General features: G+C 46.0%; 1 protein-coding gene across 6 annotated transcripts in view; it reads left to right on the plus strand.

Moving 5' to 3' along the window:
- Positions 1-6,022: 6,022 nt before the first annotated feature.
- PVR (PVR cell adhesion molecule) overlaps positions 6,023-24,647 on the plus strand; it is a 52,351-nt gene continuing 33,726 nt past the window's right edge. Inside the window, exons 1-4 of one of the 6 annotated variants that reach the window (XM_061139548.1) lie at positions 6,023-6,447; positions 8,854-9,195; positions 12,685-12,954; positions 15,114-15,204. In XM_061139548.1, coding sequence (XP_060995531.1) covers positions 6,390-6,447; positions 8,854-9,195; positions 12,685-12,954; positions 15,114-15,204 — 761 coding nt within the window. In that variant the 5' untranslated portion in view covers positions 6,023-6,389. Of the gene's footprint in view, positions 6,448-8,853; positions 9,196-11,961; positions 12,065-12,684; positions 12,955-15,050; positions 15,205-24,647 lie in introns of those variants that run through there. The other 5 variants (XM_061139549.1, XM_061139546.1, XM_061139547.1 and 2 more) reach the window with 5 other exon arrangements.

Below are 24,647 nucleotides of genomic sequence, written 5' to 3' on the forward strand. Positions count from 1 at the left end.
TTCCTACATCCAGGGGGAACTCCACCGCTGATCTTTCCCCTGCATAAGTAAGGCCTGCTTTCCAGAAGAAAGTCCAGATAACCTCTGGTTTCTTTACACCCATTTTTCTACCAGTAACTGGGTGGAGATTGAAGATCTCAGTGAATATCACCCCTTGTCCTGGTCTGCAGGTAGTAATAATTGAGACAGAGAAAGAGATGCAGGGGTGAGTAAGAGGGAGGATAACATGATGGTTTTATTACCTGAACTATAAGCAATAGCAGGGAACATGGCCAAGTCCTGTGGCCCAATGGGTTTACCATCACCTTCCCCTCCTTTCTGCTGCCCCAAACTGAACAGCTTAAAATTTGGCTGCGTATGACATATTCAAAGTAACGATAGCTTGCATTACACAGAAATGTCATTTCTCTCTCCTGCCGCAGTCCAAGCTGGTGTGCAGCTCTGCTCTGTGAAGGTGCCAAGGGTTCTTTGATACTATGACCCTTGTCCCCTTGGCCCAGGGTGCCAGCTCATGATGTCCTCACTCTAGCCTGAAGAAAGAGAAAACGAGAAAGGGAGGCCCTCTTCCTTTCAGTTCAATCACTCAGTTGTGTCCAACTCTTTGCGACCCCATGAACCGCAGCACGCCAGGCCTCCCTGTCCATCACCATCTCCCAGAGTCCACCCAAACCCATGTCCATTGAGTCGGTGATGCCATCCAACCATCTCATCCTCTGTCGTCCCCTTCTCCTCCTGCCCTCAATCTTTCCCAGCGTCAGGGTCTTTTCAAATGAGTCAGCTCTTCACATCAGGTGGCCAAAGTACTGGAGTTTCAGCTTCAGCATCAGTCCTTCCAGTGAACACCCAGGACTGATCTCCTTTAGGATGGACTGGTTGGATGTCCTTGCAGTCCAAGGGACTCTCAAGAGTCTTCTCCAACACCACAGTTCAAAAGCATCAATTCTTCAGCGCTCAGCTTTCTTTATGGTCCAGCTCTCACATCCATACATGACCATGACCGAAAAACTCCACCTCTGCTCATGTCTCATTGACCAGAATCAGGTCACATGACCACACTTGCTGTAAGAGAAGCTGGGAAATGTAGTCCTTATTCCAAACAATTAAGGGCCCCACTAAAATTTCTTTAACTATTAAAGAGTAGGCTAATAGGTCAGGGATGGGGGCACCACTAGTTTCTCTTCCTTATAAACCTACCTTCCACAGGCCCTATAATCACATGACAGGAGGCGACAGACCGAAATGTGCAGATCCAAAACAAGAGAACACGAAATAGGACAAAAACCAGAGTCACACGAGCCTTACTCCAATCCCACCTTTCTAACTGGTGTGCTGTTGGCCTTTTCTTTTTTTTAAGTATTTATTTATTTATTTCTATTTGTTGGCCGCACAGCATGTGGGATCTTAATTTCCCAACCAAAGATTAAACCCTTGCCTCCTGCATTGGAAGCACCAAGGCTTAACTACTGAACCACCAGGAAAGTTCTGCTATTGGCTTTTTAGGTGAGACAAATCTCTGGTGTATGGGACAGTCCCATCTATTATTGCTGGATCTTTACAGCAATAAATGTCAGTGCTATTTCATCCTCAGGCATGTGACAAGCGAAATGTAGGCAGATATTTCCAAACCCCCTGGAAGGGCCTGTGGATGAATGGCAGGACATCCTGCCATGGAAATGTGAAACATGGGATAAGGTTTGCCCCAATTTCACTTTTCACTTTCATGCACTGGAGAAGGAAATGGCAACCCACTCCAGTATTCTTGCCTGGAGAATCCCAGGGACGGGAGCCTGGTGGGCTGCCATCTATGGGGTCGCACAGAGTCGGCCACGACTGACATAACTCAGCAGCAGCAGCATCCACTTAGCCCCTGGCGGGACAGGGAGTTCCTTCGGCCTTCAAGTTGCATTTCACAGTTCTGTCCAGAACTGCCCCACACTGGCTATTTATAAATAACTTGCTATTAATAGAACAATGCTTTAGGCTTCTCTGCTGGTCCAGTGGTTAGGAGTCTGCCTGCCAATGCAGGGGACAGGTGTTCAATCCCTGGACCGGGAAAACCCCACATGCCAGGGAGCAACTAAGTCGGTGTGCCACAACTACTGAAGCCCATGCACACTATACAGCCTGTGATCTGCAAAAAGAGAAACTACTGCAACGAGAAGCCCACTCACCGTAACTAGAGAAAGCCCGAGTGCAGCAACAAATACACAATGCAATGAAAAACAGTTTTTTTAAATGATGCTTTACTACTCTCCTCCGATGCACCATCACACACACACACACACACACACACACACACACACACACACACACGAAGAAATAAATGATGCTACAAGTATTCAAGGAGCCAAGGGGACAGGATCTGACCTGTGCCTCAGGGAATGCATTGTCTGAGGACAGGAGGAAGGAAGTGAGGCGGGTTTGGGGTGACTGTGACTTACATGTGTGTGACCTTGAACAATTTATTTAACCTCAACCATGTGTCTCTGTTTCCTCATATGAAAATACGAAAACAATAATATCTACCACTTAGGGATGTTAGAAGGCCCAAATGACTTTTTAAAAAAAAAATTTATTGGAGTATAGTTGATTTACCATGTTGTGTCTGTTTCCCAAATGACATTAAAAGATTGTTGTATATAATGTTTCAGATCACAGACTGGAGACTGGCCCCTGGGCCTGCCCAGCCATCCACCAGCTGTGTAACCTTAGGTAAGTCCCTTACCCTCTCTGTGCCTTTGATTCCTCCTCTGTAACAGGGTAATGGCAGCACTTGCCTCAGAGGGCTGCTGAAAAGATAAATGAGCTAACAGATGTAAAGTGTTTACAGCAGTGTGCCACTCGGAGTTGAGTTCTCTGTAAATGTTAGCAATTGCTATGTCAGGATTATGTCTTCCAAGTAAGACTCATGTTTGTTTGTTTGTTCTTTTCCATTAAACTCTAGACTGTATTCTAATTTCACCAATTTTTCCATTAAAGTTCTTCTGTTTCAGGATGCAATCCAGATGACCATATCACATGTTGTTTCCATGTCTCCTGGGTTTCCTTTTGTGGCAGTTTTGGTCTTACCTTGTTTTTCATGGTTGTGAAGGTTTTAAGGAATACTGGTCAGATATTTTGTAGAACGTCTCTGTCTAGGTTGGTCTGAGTTTTTCTCAGACTGGGATTATAGGTTTGAAGGGAGGGGAGAAATACCATAGAGATGAAGTGCTCTTCTTATCACATCATATGAGGAGCTACATAATACTCACATGACATCTCTAGTGATGATAGACTAAGCTATCTGACTCTAATTAAAGAGAAGTAACTTATTAGATATTACATCTCCCATTTGCATTCTTTCTTCCTATTTGAGTATTCAGTCCCTTCCCCAAGTTAACTACAGATTTGATGATGGTTTGTTATGATTTCTACATATGTAAGTCTTGCTATTTATTGGGATTATAAGCAAGGATTTATTTTAGACTGTAAAGACAAGTTATGTACATGATTGCTCCTCTCTTCTGGTTAAAAAAAATTTTTTTTAATTGTGGTTGCAAAAAACATCTCATGATACAAAATTTTAAGGTAGAGTTAAAATTTTATTTTTGAGGTACAGTTCAGAAATGTTGTGTCTTCACATTACGAAGCAACAGACTGGGGCTTGTATTCTTTTGGTGACACACCAAAAAATTTACACCAGTTATGTGGAAAAATATGTTTTATATTCATCATTATGTTTTAATTTTCATCTGCATTAATATACGTTGCATATTAGTATACAGTTTTGTGAATGTTAGTGTTTAAAAACTGAGCTGAGCTTATTTTAGTTGAGTTGTTTTAAGGAAAACTATTAAGTAAATAAGTTAAAATGTATGTGGGTGTGCATGTGGAAGGTATTATGATGTGGTAAGAGAAAGGCTGAAGTTTGTGAAACACTGACCTGCTAAATCCTCCTCCTCCCCCAGGGTCAGTTTAACCATCTCCTTCACAGGGCGCTTCCCCTACCATCCTCAGTCTCTGCTAGATCCCAAATCATATGGTCTCAAAACTCTATTTTTCACTTTTTCTTTCAATCAAATTTCTTTTAGAGACAAGTAACTGAATCCCAAATCAAACTGGTCTGGGAAGATCAATGGAAATATATAGACTCATGCAATACAAAATGTGAAGTCAACATTAGTACCAACTTCAGGCACAGCTAGATCTAGGTGTTTAAATGATAGCCCCTGAAATTTCTATTCATTCTGCCTATGCTTTCCTGTGTGTTGGCCTCATTCCTTTACAGCCTCTCCACTCAAGGTAGAAAGAGGGCCCCAAGCAGCTCCACATTTAGATCCCTTCTGCTTAGCAAGCCCAGGAGAAAGCAGTGCTATATTTCCCAGAATTCCAGTAAAAGTCCTCATTTTGCTCCTCCTTGGCCTGCTTTGGGTATGTGCCCAAGTCTCAAGAAATTATTGAGGCTTGGGGCTAAAACTCTCTGATCGGTTAAGCTTGGGTCACAAGTCCAGCCCTCACTCAGTCACTGTGGTTGAAGCGTATAAAGTGCTCTGATTGGTCAGATCTGGGCTCCTTGGCTCCCTGGAACCAAGAGGAAGTTGGTTTCTCAAAAGAAGCTCCACTTGTTGTCACCTGGATAAAAGAACGTGAATACCGGTGGAGCAGAAACCACAGAGTTCTCGTCCATAGATGGTTATTAACCATACTTCAAATATTTGTTTATTACCCATCCCTGGTCCCCTGGCCTGGCTAATTGCCCTAGCAGAGGCCTTCAGAAAAATCATAAAAAAGGCAGTATGGTTAGTACCAGTAAAGTCATAACCCTGTCACTTGATGATGACTACTTTTAGAGATTCAAGGGGAAGACTTTGTCCCAGGGTGGGGTAGAACCTAGACATCTCTGGGAGAGAAAAATAGGAACTTCTGAGTCAGATATGAGTTCAAATTCCAACACTCCCATTATTTCATTATTTCCAACATTCATTCTTTCATGCATTCACTAAAGGAAATTTATCGGGCATCCATGATGCGCCAGGTATTAGTACCGTTCTAGACCCTGGGACATAGTCATGAGCCAAACACGACTGAAGGGCTCCTCCTGGATCTGACATTCTAGCCAGGGAGGTAGATGTGGGGGATAAGAGACAAGCAATAAACAAATGGACAAAAAAAGAAATGATTTCAGATTGTATAATACTAAATATTATAAAGAAAATAAAGCAGTGTATCTTGCTAGCAAGAAGCAGGAGGGGGCTGACTTACAGTAGGTGTTAGGGAAGACCTTTGTGGGGAATTACTATTTGAATTGATATTTAACTTGAGATTAGAATAATGAGATGATGATTATTCTCATCTCAGCCAGTCATGAGATGATTTGTGAAAGCCTCCAAGAAGGAGTAGCAGTGCTAAGGCCCTGAGGTGGCTCACTCCAAGAACGGACAAAAGCCATTATGAATAGCTGTGTGGCATTGGGTGAACTTCTTAGCCTCTGTGCACTGCTGGGAAATGAGGATGTTCATACCAACCCCTCAAGGTACTATGAGGAGCCAACCAGAAAACAATTGTAAATGGCGATAACTGGCACCCAACAGTTGTTCAGTAATCCAAGTTATTATTTGGGCAGTATTATTATTAACTTGAGAAGGAAAGACTAGAACTGGAGGGCCAAAAGGATGAGAGAAAGAAGTTTTGGTAGCTTCTCCTTCTAGAATCCAAAATTTAGGATATATAATATGAGCACAGCCGTGAGAAAGGGCTCCTGATCATGACTCGAGAACATCCAAGATACCAATAATAATCACTGTAATTAGCATTATTGTAATAACCACAGCCATTTTTTGAGTACCTATGACATGCCAGACACTCTGTTGAGCACCTGATTTATGTGTGCATGGGCCCCTCTGACCCTGGGGAAGGCACTGTTATCAACACCCTCATTTTACAGAGGCTCAGAGTTAATAGTCTGGAGGTCTGGAGCAAAGTCAGGAGGCCAGCACGAGGCCCAGCTCCCCACCTACCTGATGACCTTTGGCCCATCGTTGCCTCTGATGTGGGGTTTCAGGGACAGTCCTGTCCTAGTTCTTCGTCTTCACCGTTCTCCCGGCCCGGAGGGGATGGGAGGAGGAGCCGGAGAGAAAGGAGAGCTCAACTCCAGAGCCTCTTCTCCAAAGACCCTTCCCCAGCCTCCTCCCCACCCACCACTGCCAGGAACCCAGTGCTAGAGAAGAGACTTCCCAGCTCATCACTGGAGACCAAGGCTGGGCACTGTGGAGGTGTGGCCAGGGAATGGGCTGGGCCTCGCAGGGGCGGGGCCAAGGCTGTGTACTTGACTGTGTGGTCTAGGGGACCCCACTCCAGAAGGGTGACCTCTCCCGCACGGCTGCCTACGCCTCTGCAGGACAGAACGCAGCATGAGATGGTCTCTGGGCACCAGCCACAGCCCCGCCTGGACAAGGCTGCTTCTAACAGGTGCGTGAGAGACAAGGGTCGCACTCACGGGTTGGGGACAAAGAGGAGACATCCCTGGGGAGGGAGAGAGTCTTTATCCAAATCAGAGACGCCCCCACTCTGAGTTCTGACTCTGGTCATGTTACAGCCCACGCAGCATGGGCAACCCACGCACAAGAGCTCTTGAAATCCCCAAGAGGCCCCTGTGATTGACCCCTTTTACAAAGGAGTAAAGTGAGGCTCAGATAGGGGTGGGGTCACTTGCTCAAGAGCAGGTGGCTGGCAAAGGCAAAGTAAGAATTCAGTACCCCCATGCCAGCCCCTTTCCACCAGAGCACCCTGTCTGACCCTAGCTACCCATATCTAATAATAATTTTTCAATAACAACAATAACAATGAAAATAGTATAACAATCATAATAAAAGGAGGCCATTGTGACTGAGTACTTCTACATGTCAGCCTCTTCTAAGTGCTTTCATGTAGTAACATTTAATTCTTAACCCCAGAAGGCTAGAGTTACACAAGCCCCATTTCATAGAGCGGGAAACTGAGACACAGAGAGGTTATGGGTCCTCCCCAGGCCACACAGCTTGAAAGTAACAGAAGGACTTGACCCCAGATGATCTGGCCACTAAGACCACACTTTCCAGAAGCCACCCACATTTACCTCTTGCAGAGTAAATGAATTGCTTCTTTTCCCAGGCCTTAAAAAGTCCAGTTCTGTGTAATTTCAAAACCTCAGCCACAGCTGAGAACTTCACTTCTGCCCCAGCTCGGACCTGGGCCAGGCTGCAGTGACGATGTAGTGGGATGTGGTGGGCCTTGTTTCTATGTCTCTCTGTGTCCTTTCTCCCCACCCAGAGGTCTGTGCCCACCCCCTCCACCCCCCAAGGCCATGGGTAGAGGAGAGGAAGTCATGGAGGGTGCAGGAAGGTTTCAACTTGACTACTGTAGTGGTAAGGTGGGGACAAGGCCTTCTGTGTGGCTGAGGCATGATGCTGGGATCTTCCTGGGCAGGGAATCTACCCAGCAAGTCGTCTCCTATGGGGCTTTTTGCCAGGACAGGCTCCAGAGATGCCCCCATTTGGAGCTCTGACTGGTTCCTTCAGCGGCATTCACACTGGCTCATGGGAAACTCGTGGACATCTCTGTTGTCCCACCAAACGCAGGATGTGTGGACCACATCCATCCTGCCCACTCCGCCTCCGTCACCTTAAGACTTACAGGTCTAAGTTCCCACAAACTCCACGGCACACATCTCCAGCACTCCAAGAGGTTCCCTTGGAGCACCCCCCCCCATCACTTAGCAGGAGGTGGAGGAAAATCCCAGCCCCAGTGGGGACCTCCAGTCCCCCAGAAAACCTCACTCTGAGCCATCTCCTCTTCTCCATGAGCTCTCAGCCTTCTCTCTTGGCAGGGGTAGAGTGGCTGGTGCCGGCAGAACTGGTGATGGGTAACCCCTGTTAGCTGGGCTTCCCTGGTGGCTCAGATGGAAAAGAATCTGCCTGCAATGCAGGTGGACCCAGGTTCAGTCCCTGGGTTGGGAAGATCCCCTGGAGAAGGGAATGGCAACCCACTCCAGTATTCTTGCTTGGAGAATTCCATGGACAGGGGAGTCTGGCGAGCCCCAGTCCTTGGGGTCGCAAAGAGTCAGACATGACTGAGTGACTAATAGAACAACAACCCCTGTTAGCTAGACCTCAGTTGGGAATGGGGAGTTCTTGGTGTCTGTTGTTTTGTTCTCAGCCTCTGGAACCTTCGGGGAGATTCTGCGGCAATGGAAGTCAAGTTTAACATTCTGCTGTACTTATATTTATATATAGTGATTCAAGAAACTGTTCTGGGGTCAAATAGGGAAAAACTGAATAGTGACTTTTTCTCATTTGATTGAAGGTTAGAAATGAAATAAAATAGCCATGCTCCAGGCAAGTAGGACTTCTGGAATTATCTCTATGGTTGTAGAGATAATATATATATTATATATATATAGGTTATATATTATTATATATTATATATATAGATTTTATAGGTATTGTGTATATATATATACATGCAATATATATTGCATGTACATGCTAAGTTGCTTCAGTTGTGTCTAGCTGTCTGCGACCCCATGGCTGTAGCCAGCCAGGCTCCTCTGTCCATGGGATTTTCTATGCAAGAACATTGGAGTGGGTTGCCATACCCTCCTCCAAGGGATCTTCCTGACCCAGTGATCGAACCCTTGTCTCCTGCATTGGCAGGCAGATTCTTTACCACTGTGCCACCTGAGAAGCCCCTCCTTTCTATTTATTATCACCCTTGTCACATCAGCTCTCCACGGCACTCATTCTCACCAGCGTGGGAAGGGTTGGCGGCTGGGGCAGCATCTTGCCTTTAGGCCCATTGCTCACTTGCTCTCTCTTCTCCCTCCAATCGTGCTACAAGGCACCCTGCTCACATTCAGCACCTGCTCTGCCTCGTTGGAGCTGCCCTTCTCTGTGTCTCTGGACCCCTTGACCAAAGGAGCCGATGCCCACCTGCCAGTCCCCAGAAGCCTGGATGGGGTTCTTTCCACTTCTTGGTTCCGAGGGCATGAAGTCCGGCCAGAAGCCATGATCTTCTCTGCCGAGGGCCTCCCAGGGCCTGGCCACACTGGCCGGGAGACGCTGGACACCCAGGGCAGCCTGATCATCAGAAACGTGACGACTTTAGATGCGGGCAGCTACACGGTGGTGATGGAAACCAGCGCGGGGCGCAGGAGTGCGACGGAGCAGATACAGGTCAAGGGTAAGTTCACTCCCCATCCCTCCACGGCGGGGTGGGAGGGACAGAGTTCTCAGTCCGCAGAACTTAGAATAGCAACTAATTTTTTTTTAGCTCAAGATTCTTGTGAACAGTTCTGGTCTCAGCTAATTTTAGCCGGGCTCACTCCAGCGTCTGCAGTCAGCCAGTTCGGAAGGATTGCCTGGGCACTGGTGCGGGATGGCCTCCTTTCTATGTCTGGCAATGGCCTGGCTGGCAGTTGGGGCGATGGCGGTAATTGGGCCACGAGCCTTCCCATCCTCCAGCCCGTAGCCTGAGCTTGTTCTCTTATCAAAGGAGCAGAAGCTGCAAGGCTCTGGAGGCCCAGGCTCAGAACCAGCCTGCCAGTTCTTCCGCCATGTTTTATTGGCCAAAGTGAGTCACGTGACCGGCTTTGCTCCAATGGGAGGGAAATAGGCTGAGGTCCATCAGTCTGGGCTTCCCAGGGTGCTCAGCGGTAAAGAACCCGCCTGCCAATGCAGGAGGCATAAGAGACCGGGTTCGATCCCTGGGTCGGGAGGATCCCCTGGAGGAGGAAACGGCAACCCACTCCAGTATTGGTGCCTGGGAAATCCCATGGACAGAGGAGCCTGGCAGGCTGCAGGCCATGGAGTCACAACATTCGGACTCGATTTTGCAACTAAACCACCACCACCATCAGTCTACATTTTTGTGATTTGAGGGCCAGTTCTTCTAAAAGCCTACTCTGCCTAAAGCGTGTACAGACTCTGAAACCCAAACCACCTGCGTGGAGTCCTTGCTCCTTCACTTCCTAGCCATGTCCCTTTGCAAAGTGGCTTGCCCTCTGTGGGCTTCAGCATCCTCCTCTGTAAAAACAGAATCATGGTAGACCCTCTCTTGTAGGAGTGCTGTGAGGAACAAACGAATTAATCCACACCAAATACCTAGAACAGTGCCTGGCACCTGTTGCCAAAACCTTGGTTCTCTGTGTGAGATGCCAGGTAAAAACACAGAGACAGGGTTTTGGAGGAAAGAGAAAGAGTAGCTTTATTTCTTTGCCAGGCAAAGAGGGAACACAGCAGGCTACTCCATTAAGAACTGTGTCCCCGCTGAAGGGGGTAGTGAGGAGTTTTATAATCTTTATAATGGGCCTCATGGTCTGGGGTATGTAATAAGGATCAAAGTAACAGAGGTCTTGTATTCTTCTTCCTTTTGTAGAGTTTCAAAACAGTCCTAGTTGACATCAGGCAACTCAGTGACTCTGCCTTTCTGTCTCCCAGGGTTATTGGCCCATTATCTTATTTCTGAAAGGAAGAATGCTATAGAGGATTGTTACAAGAAGTGTAGGGGAATGTGAATCCCAGGTGCAGGGTGTAACTCACATAGGGTCTGAGAGTGGTTAAGGAATTAGCTTTGTAAAAGGCAGCAGGCCTTGCTACATGCTCAGTGAATCAGTAGCAGTTAAACTAGGATTGCTTAACTCTCTCAGGCCAGTGTATGCTATTTCCCCAGCCTGTTCATTGGTTCCTTATTTTCCTTCCTTATCAGAAGAGTCTCATTTCTATCTTTGCTGCCACGCACAGAGTAAGCGAATGTTTGCCATGAGTATTTCAGGGGACTTGACCTCTTCGAGCCCTTGTTTTCCCATTAAAAGGATGATAACAAATTTGAAATCTACCCTGTAGGGTTGTGAGGATTAAACAAATAAATCCAGTGGCTTTCAAGTTTTTTAAATCATGACCCAGTATGTTCATATATCTACACATCACAAGTCACTTGCCTTTACAAGAGTCATAAAATAACAATTATTGCTAAGTGTAATGCAGTCTGATACTTTCTTTAATTTCTCATTTCACATTTTAAGTGCTGATTATTCACTCAATGTGCTCAGTCATGTCTGACTCTTTGGGACCCCATGGACTGCAGCCCTAAATGCTGATTATAACCTACTAAAACAACCTGTTAAATGACTTCACCCAAGCATGGGTCTTATTCATAAAATAACAAGCCAGTAATATAATGAGCTGTAGTTACCATGTGTTTAGAACGGTGCTTGGCTCATAGTAAGAGTCCAATCTAGATGGCTATTACATCAATTCTTTTTTTAAAAAATAATTTTATTTATTTTTGGCTGTGCTGGGTCTTCATTGCTGTGTGGGTTTTTCTCTAGTTGTGTTGAGTGGGGGCTACTCTCTGGTTGTGGTGTGCGGGCTTCTCCTGCGGTGGCTTCTGTTCTTGCCAAGCACAGGATCTAGGTGCTTGGGCTTCAGTAGTTGTGGCTCATGGGCTCTAGAGCACAAGCTCAGTAGTTGTAGCACAGGGGCTTAGTTGCTCTGTGGCATGTGGGATCTTGCCAGACTAGGGATCGAACCTGTGTCTTCTGCATTGGCAGGCAGATTCTTTGCCACTGAGCCACAAGGGAAGCCCCTACGTTGATTCTTATTTCCACACCCCCAGGGTTCTTTCTCCTCCTGCAAGGCTTAGCTCAGGCACCGCCTCCTCCAGGAAGACTTCTCTGAGCTCTTTGGCTGGATTGAAGATTTTTTTCACTTTTCATATTGCACCAAATGGTAATCAGCTCCATATGAAGGTCCACAGCACTCACCATGACATCAGATCCAAATCCCAGCTGTGCCTCTCTCTCTCTGACCATGAGTCCTGGCCCTAAGACCCCCAGACCTCAGAGTCTTTCACCTGAAAAAAGAAATAAAAATAAAGAACTGTGGTGAGGAGGTGGGGAGGTGAGCTTCCCTGGTGGCTCAGCGGTAAAGAATCTTCTTGCCAATGCAGGAGAAGTGGGTTCCATCCCTGGGTCAGGAAGATCCCCTGGAGAAGGAAATGGCAACCGATTCCAGTATTCTTGCCTGGGAAATCCCCTGGACAGAGGAGCCTGGTGAGCTACAGTCCATGGGGTCACAAAGAGTCGGACACGACTTAGTGACTCAATAATGACAACAAATGGTGAGGATGATGTATGCTGTCTGTAAGGAGCCCTCCCAGTAGCCAATGGCCCAGGCCCCAAGCCTTGGAGGACCCCTTGACTACCACCACCCTCACCTACATCCAATCTATCAGCAAATCCTGTGGACTCTACCTGCAAAATAATCCAGAATCTAGCCACTCCTCCAGAAGCTCCTTGGCTTCTACCCTGGTCCAGGTGAGGGCAGGGGACCCGGGGTATTTATATGCCAGTCCACACTGGTCACTGTGGGAGGCTGTTTGCCCACTCTCCAGTGCTGTGGCTGCTGCTTCCATGAGCAGAGCAGGCTCTGGCAGCCAGTGAATGCCCTGAAGCCACAAATGCAGTGTTGGCAGTCATATGTGCTGAGGACAGCTCAGCTCCATCCAGTGTCTGGATCCACAGTGGGCACAGACAAGGCCCTCCAAACATGTTGATGAATGAATGAATGAGCGAGTAAATGAATGAACAGATGCCTCTGTGGGGAACAGAGGAAGTGCTCGGCCTCTCTGAGCAGTCTCCACCCATGTGACCTTGCTTCCTTGTTTGCACAGCCACCTATGATGGGGTGCAGCTGGTGACATTCCCGGGAAATAAACAAGGTGTCCTCCGGAGTGAACTCAACTACTCTGTGATCCTGCAGTGGGCGGCTTTAATCACACCTGAACCTGTGCTCCGGTGGACCTTCAATGGGAGACCTCGTGGAACTGGAGAAAGACTGATTGTCCACAGATTGTCCATGAAGGATCTGGGCACCTACTTATGCTTAGCCGAGAACAGCCAGGGAGTGTACCTCTCCCAGCCTGTGACTATCATGCTGCCACGTGAGTCTCCCACCCTCACCCCAGACCCCTGCTCAGTGGCCAGCTTTCCTGATACCACTGAGCCACTTTCTGTATGCAATTCCCTATGAGACCCTTTATAGTCAAGGTGACATCCCATTCTTTCATCCTCCTGGCAGAGTGGGGATTATTAGCCCATTTTACAGATGAGAAGCTGTGGCCTAAAGACTTGAATGCTCATGAAAGCTCAGGGCAGGATCTGGAACCAGCTGTCTGGGTCCTCCTGGCTCCAATCACTTTCTACTCTGTGAGTCTGAGAAGTCTCTTTGCCTCTCTGAATCTCAGCACCTGCCAGAGGAAAAATCAAAGTGATAATACAACCAGTGGTTCCAAGCACGGGCTTTGGAATTTGAATTCTGGCTCCACTACTTGCTGGCTGTGTGACTCTGGGCCAGTGCCTTGACTTCTCTGTGCTTCAGTTTCCTCAGTATTCTGAGGAATATACACTTGGAAAATAATAGTGCCTACCCCAAAATGTAGCTGTGAGCGTTCAGTGTGATAGGCAAGTGAATAGCTTAAAATAGGGGCTCCCAGCACTGTGGAACACTAGTGAGTGCTCAATACACATGAACTGGTATCATTGCTATGATTAGTATTATCCATATTATTATTACTTTTGTGCCTATTGCTGGAGGCAAGAGTGTGTACAGAGGCTCAGGTGGCAATCACAAGATGAGCCAGCTATTGGGATTAAAAAAAGTGGTTTGGGAGCCAGTCAAAGTGGAGTTCAGTTTCTACCACTGTGCCTTCTTGGCTGGGTGACTTAGGACAAGTGGTGCTCCTTCTCTGGAGCTTCAGTTTCCTCCTGTGTATAACCAAGGTGATCATGTAGACCTCTACAAAATTGCTCTTAAGGAACTGAAATGGTAAATGCCAGAAGCTAGTAGAAAATCAGTCAGCTGGTGCTTTAAATAGCAGCAGTTACCGGGTATGTTATTTTTAGTATTTCTACTCATAGAGGGTGAAGAGGAGCTGCCTAGAGAAGAGGGGGAGGCATGTAGGCAGCAGGAATCACTTGAGCCAAGGTCCAGAGCAAGGGAAGGATGGAGACGGTGGAGAGCCTGGCTTGGCTACATTCCTAGAGCTGCTTCCTCTCCCCAGCCATGGTTCAGTGGGAAGTTTCAGGATTTGATTTTAAGTAATTTATTGGGAGAAAAAATATAAATCTTGGAGCACCTGGTGACCCTGATACACTCACTGAGAATGACAGTACTTCTAAGACCCCCTTTCCTTGTTCATCAACTGTTCAGGAAATATTTATTGAGCACCTATTATGTGACTGGCTTATGCTTGGCAGTGCTGAGAACAACTGGTAACAGAGACAGTCCTAGTCCTGCCATCACAGGACTTCCAGTGCAGTAGGGGACAGACCTGTCCACAAACAGTAATGACCAGAGTGGGCAGAGCTGGGGTGGGGGAACTCAAAGGGCTGTGAGACCCAAGGGGACACCCCACCCAGTAAGGGAATCAGGGAGGGCTTCCTGGAAGAGGGGACATCTGAGTTGGTGCTAGGACACATAGAAATTGTCCAGGCCAGGGGGAGAAAAATGGCATTCCAGGGGCACAGATAAAGGCTTGGAAGTAGGAGAGGGAAGTAGAAAATTAAGTAGAATCCAACAAAGCTTGGTTATAAATGTAGAGGGTAGAGAGAGATGAGACTGGCCAGATGCAGGTTCTTGAAGGTCAAGGTGAAGTCCTGGAAAGCCATGGGAAGGTTCTGAGCAGGAGAGGAACAGGGTCAAGTGTGGACTTTACAAAGACCCCTCTGGGGACTTCCCTGGTGGTCCAATGGTTACGACTCTGTCCTTCCAATGCAGGGGGCACAGGTTTGATCCCTGGTCAGGGAACTAAGATCCCACATAACGAGATGTGGCAAAAAAAAAAAAGAAAGAAAGAAAGAAAAAAGAAACCCTCTGGCTTCTGTGTGGTGATGAGATGTGTTGGGGAGACTGAAATGGGAGAGTGGGGAGGAAGCTGGGGTGGAGACAGGGAGGATGGGGGAGGAGGTGGAATGGCGGGGCAAGTGGGGGTATTTAGGGAGGGTGTCTCCTCCGGTCTCTCCCCTTCTTGGTTCCCAGAAGCTGACGTGGAACCCACAGAACCCGCACCCATCTCTCGGAATCCCCCACTCTCCCTGTCAGGAGGATCTGCCATTGCTCTTGTCGTGGCCGCATCTGTGGTAGGCTTGGTACTGGTTGGAAGCGTGCTCCTCACCGTCATCCAGAAGCTAAGGTACCTGCCTTCCCTTCCTCCCATCCACTCAGCTCCACAAGGCACAGAGCTCGCTCTGCAGCAAGACTGAAGCCAAACCAACAACCTTATCCCAGGGAGCATAAAGTCCACTCAGAGAGGATGACATGGACCCCCAATGTGCCCCACCTAACTAGTCAGTTCCCAAAGTAGCCCAGGGAAACAAAGAGACAGGAGACGGTCCTGGAGCTGGATTCAAATCCCCGTTCTGTCACTTACCCAAAGTGAGGCCATGGCAAGTCGCCACCCACCCTGGGCCTCAGTTTCAGTTCAGTTCAGTTCAGTCGCTCAGTCGTGTCCGAATCTTTGTGACCCCATGAACCGCAGCATGCCCGGCCTCCCTATCCATCATCAACTCCCAGAGTTTACCCAAACTCATGTCCATTGAGTCAGTGATGCCATCTAACCATCTCATCCTCTGTCGTCCCCTTCTCCGCCTGCCCTCAACCCTTCCCAACATCAGGGTCTTTTCAAATGAGTCAGCTCTTCATATCAGGTGGCCAAAATATTGGAGTTTCAGCATTAGCATCAGTCCTTCCAATGAACATCCAGGATTGATTTCCTTTAGGATGGACTGGTTGGATCTCCTTGCAGTCCAAGGGATTCTCAAGAGTCTACTCCAACACCACAGTTCAAAAGCATTAATTCTTCAGCGCTCAGCTTTCTTTATAGTCCAACTCTCACATCCATACATGACTACAGGAAAAACCATAGCCTTGACTAGATGGACCTTTTTGGCAAAGTAATGTCTCTGCTTTTTATTTTTTTATGTCTCTGCTTTTAAATATGCTGTCTAGGTTGGTCATAACTTTCCTTCCAAGGAGTAAGCATCTTTTAATTTCATGGCTGCAGTCACCACCTGCAGTGATTTTGAAGGCCCCCTGCAAAAAAAAGTCTCTCACTGTTTTCACTGTTTCCCCATCTATTTGCCATGAACTGATGGGACCGGAGGCCATGATCTTAGTTTTCTGAATGTTGGGCTTTATGCCAACTTTTTCACTCTCCTCTTTCACTTTCATCAAGAGGCTCTTTAGTTCTTCTTCACTTTCTTCCATAAGGGTGGTGTCATCTGCATATCTGAGGTTATTGATATTTCTCCCGGCAATCTCAATTCCAGCTTGTGCTTCTTCCAGCCCAGCGTTTCTCATGATGTACTCTGCATATTAAGTTAAATAAGCAGGGTGACAACAAATAGCCTTGACGTACTCCTTCTCCTATTTGGAACCAGTCTGTTGTTCCATGTCCAGTTCTAACTGTTGCTTCCTGACCTGCATACAGGTTTCTCAAGGAGCAGGTCAGGTGTCTGGTATTTCCATCTCTTTCAGAATTTTCCACAGTTTATCGTGATCCACACAGTCAAAGGCTTTGGCATAGTCAATAAAGCAAAAATAGATGTTTTCCTGGAACTCTCTTGCTTTTTTGATGATCCAGCGAATGTTGACAATTTGATCTCTGGTTCCTCTGCCTTTTCTAAATCCAGCTTGAACATTTGGAAGTTCACGGTTCACATATTGCTGAAGCCTGGCTTGGAGAATTTTGAGCATTACTTTACTAGTGTGTGAGATGAGTGCAATTGTGCAGTAGTTTGAGCATTCTTTGGCATTGCCTTTCTTTGGGATTGGAATGAAAACTGACCTTTTCCAGTCCTATGGCCACTGCTGAGTTTTCCAAATTTGCTGACATATTGAGTGCAGCACTTTCACAGCATCTTTCAGGATTTGAAATAGCTCAACTGAAATTCCATCACCTCCACTAGCTTTGTTCATAGTGATGCTTCCTAAGGCCCACTTGACTTCACATTCCAGGATGTCTGGCTCTAGGTGAGTGATCACACTATCGTGATTATCTGGGTCGTGAAGATCTTTTTTGTACAGTTCTGTGTATTCTTACCACCTCTCCTTAATATCTTCTGCTTCTGTTAGGTCCATACCATTTCTGTCCTTTATTGAGCCCATCTTAGCATGAAATATTCCCTTGGTGTCTCTAATTTTCTTGAAGAGATCTCTAGTCTTTCTTAATCTATTGTTTTCCTCAATTTCTTTGCATTGATTGCTGAGGAAGGCTTTCTTATCTCTCCTTGCTATTCTTTGGAACTCTGCATTCAAATGGGTATATCTTTGCTTTTCTCCTTTGCTTTTCGCTTCTCTTCTTTTCACAGCTATTTGTAAGGCCTCCTCAGACAGCCATTTTGCTTTTTTGCATTTCTTTTTCTTGGGGATGGTCTTGATCCCTGTCTCCTGTACAATGTCATGAACCTCTGTCCACAGTTCATCAGGCACTCTATCTATCAGATCTAGTCCCTTAAATCTATTTCTCACTTCCACTGTGCAGTCATCAGGGATTTGATTTAGGTCATACCTGAATGGTCTAGTAGTTTCCCCCACTTTCATCGATTTCAGTCTGAATTTGGCAATAAGGAGTTCATGATCTGAGCCACAGTCAGCTCCCAGTCTTGTTTTTGCTGCCTGTATAGAGCTTCTCCATCTTTGGCTGCAAAGATCAATTTGATTTCGGTGTCGACCATCTGGGGATGTCCATGTGTAGAGTCTTCTCTTGTGTTGTTGGAAGAGGGTGTTTGCTATGACCAGTGCATTCTCTTGGCAAAACTCTATTAGCCTTTGCCCTGCTTCATTCTGTACTCCAAGGCCAGATTTGCCTGTTACTCCACATTTGCCTGTTATTCCTGTTTCTTGACTTCCTACTTTTGCATTCCAGTCCCCTATAATGAAAAGGACATCTTTTTTGGGTGTCAGTTCTAAAAGATCTTGTGGGTCTTCATAGAACCATTCAACTTCCACTTCTTCAGTGTTACTGGTTGGGGCATAGACTTGATATTGAATGGTTTACCTTGGAAACGAACAGAGATCATTCTGTCGTTTTTGAGATTGCATCCAAGTACTGCATTTCGGACTCTTTTGTTGACCATGATGGCTACTCCATTTCTTCTAAGGGATTCCTGCCCACAGTAGTAGATATAATGGTCATCTGAGTTAAATTCACCCATTCCAGTCCATCTTAGTTTGCTGATTCCTAGAATGTCGATGTTCACTCTTGCCATCTCCTGTTTGACCACTTAACAATTTGCCTTGATTCATGGACCTAAGATTCCAGGTTCCTATGCAATATTGCTCTTTACAGCATCGGACCTTGTTTCTATCACCAGTCACATCCACAACTGGGTGTTGTTTTTGCTTTAACTCCATCCCTTCATTCTTTCTGGAGTTATTTCTCCACTGATCTCCAGTAGCATACTTGGCAGCTACCGACCTGGGGAGTTCATCTTTCAGTGTCCTATCTCTTTGCCTTTTCATACTGTTCATGGGGTTCTCAAGGCAAGAATACTGAAGTGGTTTGCCATTCTCTTCTCCAGTGGACCATTCTGTCAGACCTCTCCACCCTGACCCGTCTGTCTTGGGTGGCCCCATATGGTATGGCTTAGTTTCATTGAGTTAGACAAGCTGTGGTCCATGTGATCAGATTGGCTAGTTGTCTGTGATTGTGGTTTCAGTCTGTCTGCCCTCTGATGCCCTTTCTCAGCGCCCACTGTCTTACTTGGGTTTCTCTTATGTGGGGTATCTCTTCACAGCTGCTCCAGCAAAGCGCAGCCGCTTCTCCTTACCTTGGACGTGGGGTAGCCTCTCGGCCGCCACCCCGACCTTTGACGTGGGGTAGCTCCTCTTGGGGTAGCTCCATTTTGCATCTGCAAAATGGGGTGGTATTAATAGCACCTGCCTCATGGGGCTCTCATTTGGATTTCTCAAGCCATTTGGGGCTTCCCTTGGTGGTCTTGTAATTAGATCTCTGTGCTTCCACTGCAGGGGGTACAGGTTCGATCCCTGGTGGGGAACTAAGATCCTACGAGACACACAGCAAACGAAAAAAAAAAAAAAGACTTTAAAGCAAGGCCTGGGATATGGTCCTCATTTTCCACATGAGTAGAACTAAATCGCAGAAAATCCATCAACTTGCCCAAGGACGTGCTGCTAACAAAGAGTTGACCCTGAATCAAACCCAGGTCTAACTCCAAAGTCATATTAGAGGGGAAAGGTGAGATATCAGGTAGTATGGAAATGCTCACTCAGACTACTCAGAGTCCCTGCCTCCACGAACAGCAGAAGGGATCACTTCCTGTCCTCCCTGCCATTCTGGCCAAGACCTATTTATGACAGACCACTGCTGATGTCATCCAGAAGGAACCAGCCTTGTCCAATCAGCTGGGACCTTGGAGATGAGGTCATGAGGACAAGCATGGCTGTCTTGACTGTCCCGGTGGGAAAAGGCAGTCTCCAGACAAGAGGGGTCTGGACTGAGAAGCACCCCAAGAAGGCCTGCCAAACCCACCAAACCCAAGGGCCAAGGGAGATTCCCCGTAGGTTTGCAGTGAAGTTCTTGGACCCTGCCGCCTTAAGCTCATCCTAGCTCTGCCATATTCTAGCTTGTGGGACTCCGGGTGACCTCTTTAACTGCTCTGTGCTCATCTGTAAAACAGGGATAATGGTAATATAATATCTGCCTCAAAGAGTAGGTGTGTGAGGGACTTCCCTGGTGGTCCAATGGCTAAGATATAGTGCTCCCAATGCAGGGGTCGTGGGTTCAATCTCTTGTCTGGGAACTAAGATCCCACATGCCACAACTTAACAGTTGAGTTCACATGCCCCCATGGGGCAACTAAGACCCGGCACAGCCAAATAAATAAATTAAATTAAAAAAAGATTTTTTCAAATAAAGGGTAGATGTGGGACCTCCCTGGTGATCCAGTTGTTTAGACTCCATGCTTCCACTGTAGGGAGCATGGGTTTGATTCCCTGGTCAGGGAACTAAGACCCCACATGTGGCCAAAAACTAAAAATAAATAAATACTAAAAAAACAAAAAACAGGGTAGATGTGTGGATTACATAAAATGGTGGGAGTGAGATACTGTTAATATTGCCTGGCACATGGTGAGCCTTCAAAGAATGTCAGCCACGTGTATTATTATTATGGCTATTTTTGTTATTATTATTTCTCTCTCCATTGTAGGTCTGGCTGACAATGAAGAGATGGGTGAACCATTTGGGGTATTTTTCAGTTTAAGTAAATTGAATAAAAATAAAAATACAAACAAATGAATCTAGACAAAAGGAGACATTACAAGCAGATCTTAATCATGAATTTTTCCATGGTATTAAAATACTGGGAAAAAAAATAATAATAATAAAAAAAATAAATAAAATTAAAAATAAATAAATAAAATAAAATACTAACAGCTATGTTGCCATATCCAGTCAAAATATACCTTTTGTGGAACATGTGTACATTTCTGTTCAGTATATAAATAGTAGTGGAATTTCACAGTTGTAGAATATGTATATCTTCAGCTTTTATCTAACAGTTTTTATAAAACCATTTGGGAGCATCGATAACTGTTTTCCAATCAAATTCGATGTATTTTCAGACAGTGGTTTCCACAGTGAAATACTACGTAGTAGGACTTCCCTGGTGGTCCAGTGGATAGGACCCTGTGCTTCCAATGCAGGGGACGTGGGTTCAGTCCCTGGTTGGGGAATTAAGAGCCCACATGCCATTTGGCATGGCTGAGAACAGGCTCCTGGGCTCTGAAGTCCCTATTTCCAATCATTCTACTGCCCCATTGCTCCCTCCCTGGAGCCAGTCCCCCCTCCCATTGCCCCCTCCTATGTCAGGGGGTTGTCCTTGTGTTCATGTACATAAGCTAAAAGCAAGTTACAGAGAGGGCAAGTGATTTGCCCAAAGTCACACAGCCACATCCGATGCGAGCTCAAGTCTGCCCAATGCCAAAGCCTGTTTCTTAGACTAGCACTGTCCAAGAACACTCTCTGGTGATGGAAGTGTCTATATCTGTACTGTCCACTACAATATTATCCAATACAAGTGGTTATTGAGCCCTTGAAATGGATATCATGTAACTGAGGAACTGCATTTTTAAATTGATTTTTAATTAATTTTAATTTATATATCCACCCATGGCTAATGGCTATTGCATTGGACAGTGCAACCCAAACTCCTAATTGTTAGAAAATAGTAATAATAAATCCCCCAGCAGCCATATGTGTATATTACTGACTCCATGGCAGTTCTGGGATCCTTGCCCTGATCTATCCAAGGGTCCAGATTTGCTCAGAAACCCCTAATATTGAAGCAGATCCTTTCCTACCTGAGGCATCCCACCCTCCCACATCCCTCTACTATAAAGGACAAATGAATCATTTCCTGCCTGGGCAACGGTGAAGACAGCTGGTTCCCTGGGTCTCAGAGTTGACTGCAGCTGCCACTCAGCCACCAGCTAGAGAACAGCTGAGAGTCATTACGATAGTCCTCCCTCACTAAAAATAAATTGTGCGCATTTTCCCAAAGAGATTTCCTGACCACCTCTGTTATAAATTCACTCGCCTGGTTGAACTTGCCCATAGGACTGTTCTGCTTTATAGTACTTAGCGTATTATGTGATTAAATATTTATTGGTTATACCAATTGATAATTTAACAATTATCTCCATGATAGGGCTTCCCAGGGGGGCTCCAGTGGTAAAGAATCCACCTGCCAAGCAAGACATTTGGGTTCAGTCCCTGAGTTGGGAAGATCCTCTGGAGAAGGAAATGGCAACCCCCCTCCAGTATTCTTGCCTGGGAAATTCCATGGACAGTGAGCCTGGCGGGCTACATACAGTCCATGGGGTCACAAAGAGTTGGACACAACTTAGCAACTAACCAACAACAACATCTCCATGTTAAATGTCAGCCTCATGATAGCCAGACCTGTATCTGCTATACAGTATGTGCTCAATAAATGCTTGTTGAATGAGTGAATGAATGAGAGACTAAAACCACACCACTGGGAAAATTCAAAAGCTCAGAAATGAAAGCATTGACTGAGTCTCCAGCCTTCTCTAAGTTGGAGTTTAACAGGAAGAACAACCCGACTTGAACTCCTTTCACTCTGTCTCTCTATCAGAAAAAAATAGAAAGGTCAGGCATCTTGAGGCCCCTCCCCTAACCCCACATGGAGGGTAAACGATCATCTGGCTGCAGCAAAAGAGCCCAGTCTCAGCAACTGTGGTAGCAGTTACCTTCAGAGTCCCAGAATTCATTCTCTCCTCGCTCTATAATAACCAAATCTTCAGTTTCAGCTGGGCACATGATGTCCAAGGGGAAAGAAAATCAACCTTGTCAGTAAAATGTGTAAGGGTTATGTGTGACTTGCAGAACATGCCCTTCAGGTGAAGGAGCATCTTCTCCTGTTGGCAGGAATGAAAATGTGATGACTGGAACCAAGCAGATATATAGGATCATGAGGTGACCGTCTCACATGAAGGAGGACAGAGTGGCAAGTGTGAAGTGTGCCAAAGCCAGCTTGTGCCGGCTCACAAGAACTTACTTGGGGAAATTCCCCAGCAGTCCAGTGGTTAAGACTCTGGGCTTCTACTGCAGGGGGCTTGGGTTCAATCACTGGTCAGGGAACAGACCTCATGTGTCTCAGGGCAAAAAAAAAAAAAAACCCAGAAAACATAAAACAGAAGCAATATTGTAACAAATTCAATAAAGACTTAAAATGGTGCACATCAATAATCTTAAAAAAAAAAACTTACTGTGTACATCTCTTCCTAACTCCACATTCAATGATGACATGTTGGTAGACTGAAATCAATTGTGATAGTGATATTTACATCAAGGATAGTGATATTTACATGATGACATGTTGGTAGACTGAAATCAATTGTGATAGTGATATTTACAAATCAGGAAATTTTTTCCCAGAGAGATAATTTACCAACCCTCCACTGAAAAACAGATATCTGGAGATTTTGTGAAGCTGTTCAGCTAGCCCTGTCTTAAACACATGTGCAGTTCCTTTTACATGAAAGAAGAAACAAAAGTCTATCTTGCCGAAACCACTCTTGTTTTAGTTCCATTGTTTTTTGCAACCCAGTCTATTCCTTTTTTAAAATATTTATTTATTTGGCTGCACCAGGTCTTAGCTGCAGCATGTGAGATCTTGTTCCCTGATCAGGGATTGAACTTGGGTCCCCTGCATTGGGAGCTCAGAGTCTTAGCCATTGGGCCACGAGAAGTCCCAACCTGGTCTATATCCATTAGGATATATCTAATCCTAAGATTTAAGCCGTAAAGTCAAAGATTTAAATGCCACTTGGGGGACTTCTATGGTTGTCCAGAGGTCCAGTGGAAGAATCTGACTTCCAGTACAGGGGACAAGGGTTCGATCCCTGGTCAGGGAATTAAGATCACACATGCCTCCGGGCAGTTAAACCCGTAGGTCACAACTAGAGAAGCCCACGCCCCACAAGGAAAGATCTGAAGTGCCATAACTAAGATGTGACACAGACAAATATGTAATAAATGTTAAAACAAAATAATAAATAAATGCCACTTGGCAAAACAGAGGTTGAATGGCTGGAAGAGAGCCTGTGACCATATATAGGCTTGAATGAATTGGGTCACAATGAAAGTGTGAGACAGGAACAAGGAAAATAATATGCTAACTTCCCATGGTGGCAGTGGGCGGTGGGGTGGGCAGGCTGGGGAATGCAACTGTCAGAAACATAAAAGAACTGAGAATCCCACACCTTGTTCTGGTTTTCTGGCTCTCATTGTGTAGATGTTCTGTATTCAGACAAAAGAAAGATAAAAACAAAGAAAAACTGGAACTTCCCTTCTCTGGGCAGGAATTCTCTCCTTCCCGGGCAGCTACATCTGCCGTGATGAGCTCACTGTCCATAGGCAGAAGCAAAGAAGGTAGAATAGACTAGACGTGGGGTCGAAGGAGAGGGCAGAGAGAAAGCTGAACTGCCTTCAGATTAGAGGAGATTCAAGGAGGAGCAGAAACTGATGAGGCAAGGTTACCTCCAAGATGTGTCCCAAACTCACAGCTCATCCTCTCAACCTGCTCTTCTCCCAGGGATCCCCCATCTTGACAGGATATAAGCTTGGCAGAAACCCCAAATCACTGAGGCTTAAACAAGATAGAAGTGGGCTTCCCTTGCAGTCCAGTGGTTAAGAATCCACCTTGCAGGGGACCTAAGTTCCATCCCTGGTTGGGGAGCTAAGATCCTACATGCCAAGGGGCACCTAAACCCACATTCCACAACTAGAGAGCCTGTGTGCTGAAACTTAAGATCCAGCGCAGCCAAAAATAAATATTTAAAAGGAAAAAAAAGAAAGATTCCATGCTCCCAATGCAGAAGACATGGGTTCAATTGGTAGCTAAGATTCTGTATGCCACACAGCATGGCCAGGAAAACAAAACAAGATCGAAATTGGTTTCTCTCTCATGTAACAGTCCTGATGGATGCAGTCTGGGAATGGCGTAGAAGCTGTGCTTGGTGATGTCATCCAGGAGCCCTGGTTTCTTTACCTTGTGGTCTGGCCATCCTCAGGGTGTTACACAGTCA

This window comes from Dama dama, chromosome 4 (genome assembly GCF_033118175.1).
Source record: "Dama dama isolate Ldn47 chromosome 4, ASM3311817v1, whole genome shotgun sequence".
NCBI classification, from domain to species: Eukaryota; Metazoa; Chordata; class Mammalia; order Artiodactyla; family Cervidae; genus Dama; species Dama dama.